This window comes from Rutidosis leptorrhynchoides, chromosome 9, assembly GCF_046630445.1.
Source record: "Rutidosis leptorrhynchoides isolate AG116_Rl617_1_P2 chromosome 9, CSIRO_AGI_Rlap_v1, whole genome shotgun sequence".
Classification (NCBI taxonomy): Eukaryota; Viridiplantae; Streptophyta; class Magnoliopsida; order Asterales; family Asteraceae; genus Rutidosis; species Rutidosis leptorrhynchoides.
The window spans coordinates 28,625,031-28,630,280 of NC_092341.1; the positions used below are offsets into that span (position 1 = coordinate 28,625,031).

The 5,250-nt window shown below is 33.7% G+C and overlaps 1 protein-coding gene across 1 annotated transcript; it reads left to right on the forward strand.

Annotated features, from left to right (window-relative positions):
* The first annotated feature begins 3,821 nt into the window (after window positions 1-3,821).
* LOC139867874 (uncharacterized) lies at window positions 3,822-4,214 on the forward strand. Its single transcript, XM_071856224.1, has one exon. It carries the CDS (start codon window positions 3,822-3,824, stop codon window positions 4,212-4,214), a length of 393 nt encoding a protein of 130 aa, XP_071712325.1.
* The last annotated feature ends 1,036 nt before the right edge of the window (window positions 4,215-5,250 follow it).

Below are 5,250 nucleotides of genomic sequence, written 5' to 3' on the forward strand. Positions count from 1 at the left end.
TAAGAACCAATCGAAATCATGGACCGTGAAGTTAAACAGCTCAAGCAGAGCAACATACCGATCGTTAAGGTTCGTTGGAATGCTCGAAGAGGTCCCGAGTTTATGTGGGAATGGGAGGATCAGATGAAACAAAAGTATCCACACTTGTTTCTTGATGACGCAAAATAGGTACAATTTTAAAATTTCGGGACGAAATTTATTTAACGGGGAGGTAATGTAACGACCCGCACTTTTTCGATCGTTCTATACTTATAAGATTAATATTTACATAAATTAAACCTTACCAACATGATAAGCAATCCAAATTGTCGAGACTTATGTTTTTCGAAAAGAGTTTTACACAACGTTTGACCGTCTAGTTTGACCGATGATATCACGAACTATACAATATATGATAATTATACGTTTGTGTATATATATGTATATATACATATTTAACATGACCTAAGAATGTTTTAATATCTCATTTTGTATTAATAACAATAAGTTATAAGTATATTTTGAAACTACTAACTTAAGTTTTCAAAACGATAACCATACGTAACGTTATTTGACTTAAATACTTATGACCTATAATGTTTATACATATATCGTATAAGTAATGTATTTAATCACTTTTAAAGACTTAAATACATAAAACAATATAAGTATATTTACAAAAGATAGCTATATTTGAATCCTCGTTCCGTTTTCTCAAAGATTTCTACACGTATATCTAGGGTATATGTACCCGTATCATACGCAGCTTCTAGATGTATTTACTATTGGTATATACCAATAAAAATCTGCTCCTTAGCAGCCTTAAATGATTAAGAAACATGTGGAACCAACCATTTGTCAAGTAGCATGAATTATTTAGCAAGAAAACAAAGTTAGGTATCTTTTTTTTTCCTTTATAACCTAAAAACGTTTTTATGCATGCACACCATTTCTTCACCCCATTTTCTCATACTTACACTCCCATTTCTCTCTCAAAATACTCTTAACTTCATACTTGATCATCTCCAAGAATTTTCCCCATCATTTAGCTTCAAAAACATCACTTAATCACCATAAGAAAACCCTTACAAAAACACTTCAAGAATCCTTCCAAGAACACAAACTTACTTCCAATCTTTCGTCCAATTCCATCACCCTTTTAGTTCTAGGTTCTTACTCCTCTTTTACAGCAACCTTGTCCAAGGAACTTGAGGTAGTAACTATGTTCATAACCTTATTCGATTCATATATATATAGCTATCTTATTTTGTGGTATAAAATTTTAACAACAAGAACATAGTTTGAAAGTTTTCAAACTTGTTTGCAAACTAAATAGATCCTTCTAACTTAACTTTTAAAATACTTCAAGACCTGTAATATAACTTAATTACATGCTAATTTAACAAGGTATAACTTGGTTTTTCAAAGAACACCTTAAAAACTGTTTTTACGACGTCGGAGTGCAACCGGGGACTGTTTTGGGTTGGATAATTAAAAACCATCTTAAACTTTGAATTGGAAGTTTATCTTCTGGAAAAATGATTTTTAATATGAATATGATAACACATAAAAATTTCATGATTTAATTCAAAGTATAAGTATTTTTAGAAAAATAATCATTTAAGGTTGTTTACATAAAGGAAAATGTTTAACTTCATAAGTTTCACTAAAGTTTCACCTATGCCGTGTGATTTTGAATACAAACCAAGGTATTTTCAGTTCATAGTCTTAAAGAGGAACTCGATCCAAGGAGATGGCAAGTTGAATCAACGAAAACGGATTTGTAACGAAGAAACTATGACCGAAACAAAATTGGTTATCCAAGACTTGTTTAACTTCGGGATTAATTGGGAAAAATTAAATAAAATCACATCTTTCTAAGATAACATGATATTTTATATATATGTACTTATAATTCAATTTTATATGGTTCAGGATCACCCATAAACAATACGAGAAGATTAATCATAAGATCCCATGTTTGTACGCAACACGTCATTTGACAACACCGGTACTTTATGTTCGCAACACGTCATTTGACAACACCGGTACCGTGGGTCAAGATTAATCTCGACCAATAGATATACGATGGGGTTTTATTTATTTCGTTGGGGGTTTTATTTATTTCGTTAGGGGTTTTATTTATTTCATTGCGGGTATATTAAACATCTACAAATGAACCATTAAAATTGAATTACTAACAACGAAATGCTAACTACGGACTAAGGAATTATTCAAAGTATTAAAAGTATAACAAGTATATATATGAGACATTTGTTTAAAAAGAAAAGGTATTGATATATTATATATGGATAGGTTCGTGATATCAACCGGAAGACCAAGTCAAAAATATATATATCTTCAAGACGAACGTGAGTATATAGTCCCACTTTTAAACTCTAAATATTTCGGGATGAGAATACATGTATTTTATGTTTTACGTTATGGACACAAGTAACTGAAAAATATATTCTACGTTGAGTTGTACCACTGGCATACTTCCCTGTAGCTTGGTAACTAATATTTACAGCGGTATTGTAAACGCGAATCCTGTTGATAGATCTATCGGGCCTGACAACCCCAACCGGACTGGACGACCAGTATTCAACGGTTGCACAGTACTTCGTTTTGTGACTACACTTGGTACGGTGTAGTAAGATTTCATATTAAAGGGAATATGCGACGTGATTAAATGTTAAGTATGGTTACCAAGTGCTCAACCACTTAGAATATTTTTATTAAACTGTTTATATACGAAATCTTGTGGTCTATATATATATTGCTGCCGGCACTAAACCTATATCTCACCAACTTTATGTTGACCTTTTAAAACATGTCTATTCTCAGGTGATTTCTAAAAGCTTCCGCTGCATTATGTTGAATTTGAGCAGGATCTTGCGTACGCATATTTGTGTCAAAAATAAGACTGCATATCCAAGAACTTGTGTTGTAAAATATGCTAGAAATCGTGCTGTTATCATCATTTGTAAAGTTTGTAAGTCGAAGATTATCGCTAAACGATAATCATCTTTATTTCGTCCAAAGCTTGTATCAAAAATAAGAATCATGGTTTGTAATGTATAATATATGCAGTTTTTCTTTTTAAAAATGTCGCATATAGAGGTCAATACCTCGCAATGAAATCATACGTTATCTAACACGTTCTTACGGTTAAGGACGGGTTATGACATATAGTTAGTTGGTTGTAGTTTGGTTAGTTGGTTTTTTGGTTCGTAGGGCTCGGTTCGAGATATTGTATAAATTATGTTAGTCTAAGTTGGTTTACTCTTTTCGAGCCCTTCATCGAGTTTTGTATCATTGCTTGTATCGGTTCGAGTTTTTTTCATCTATTGATGAAGGTCTTTTAATTTTAATAATAATCGTTATTTTAGCTGAACAGATATATAATGAATTTTATTGTTCCCATACAACTAAATGAAATTTGTATTTTAGTTAAAAATCCAATTGCATAACTTATTCATATGAATATTATGTTCACACCCGACCAAAAACGACATAAAAACAGATAATGGAAAAGGCTTTCGATATCCTTAATTGGGAATTCTTGGATGATATGATGGGGTTCATGGATTTTGGGAATAAATGGAGGAGTTGGATTAATTCGTTCTTAAGATCGTCTTCAATTTCCGTCCTTGTAAATGGCTCACCGACAAAAGAGTTCAAACTTGGTAGAGGGGTAGGGCAAGGGGATCCTCTTTCGCCTTTTCTTTTTATTACAACGACGGAAGGTCTTAATTAGTTAACTAAATCCACGGTGTCAAAAAAGTTATTTAATGGTGTGGAAATTGGGACGAATAAAGTCCCTATTTCTCACCTTCAATATGCGGATGATACCATCTTCTTTGGTTCTTAGAGTTTGGACAATTGAAAATCTTATGGAACTCCTTAAGTGTTTTGAATTATGTTCCGGTTTGAAAGATACTTTTTTCAGAAGTAATCTCTTCAGTGTGGGTGTAGACAAAAAAGAAGTAGAGGAGATGGCTAGTTTATTTGGTTGTAAGGTTGGCTCATTTCCATTTATCTATCTCGGATTACCAATTGGTGCAAAGATGAGTAAAATATCAAGTTGGAAACCGGTGATTGATAAATTCGAGAAAAGGTTATCGGATTTGAAAGCATGTACGATGTCATTCTGTGGACGTTTAACTCTCATGAATTCGGTTCTTAATAGTATACCGTTGTATTACTTTTTCGCTCTTCCATGCCCCTCCTAGTGTTCTTACACAACTTGAGTGGGTGAGACGTAAATTTTTTTGGGGTGGGTCGGGTGACGAGTCGAAAATCTCGTGGGTCAAATGGGATGATGTCATTCGTCCATGGGCGGATGGCGGACTTAATGTGGGTTCTCTCAATTTTAAAAATTTAGCATTCATCGGCAAATTGTGGTGAGGGTTTAAAACCGAAACTACTTCCTTGTGCATTAATGTTATTAAAAGTATTTATGGGGGTTCGGGTTCACTTAATTCGGGTGGGAACGATACACTTTTCCCTACTACTTCTACTTGGAGTAATATTGTAAAAACAGGTTTTGAGATCGATAACCTGTGGGTGGAATTCACTAACTCGTTTTCAAGAATAATTGGCAATGGTAGGAGTACAAAGTTTTGGAATGAAGATTGGTACAACAACAAACCTTTTAAAGACGTCTTCAAAAGGTTGGTGCGGCTAGACTCAAATCAAGATGCAACGGTGGCGGATCGGTTAAGTTGGAATGGACAACATTGCTTGACAAAGTGGTGTTGGTTGCGGAGTATAAGCGGAAGAACGAAGGGCGAGCAAGATGAACTCGAAATGTTATTATCTTATTTGGTCATGAATCCAGATAAAGAAGATTCTTGGGTGTGGAAACTAAGTGGGTGCGGTAAATTTTCTACACAAAGTCTCACGAAACTCATCATGCCTTGCGCATTCTCATCAAACATGAATGGCATGGCAACAAACATTAGTTACAACAAAAGTGGGAGTTTTTGTGTGGAGCGAAAATCGGAAAAGATTGCATGTTTTATTAGAACTTGATAAACGGTGTATTGATCTTAATTCCGTTCGTTACCCACTATGTGATGATGACATTGAATCGGTTGAACATTCACTAAATTTAAATTGTTGTAAAAAATTCGTGTATATTGAAACGTTAAGTAGTTAGATACTAGCGTAGGATTCTAGTTCGGTATCATTTGTCTATGTATCTTGTGAACTACTAGTGTGTATCTTTCGTTGAAGTTAATAAAATTTTGCTTTTCAAAAAAAAAA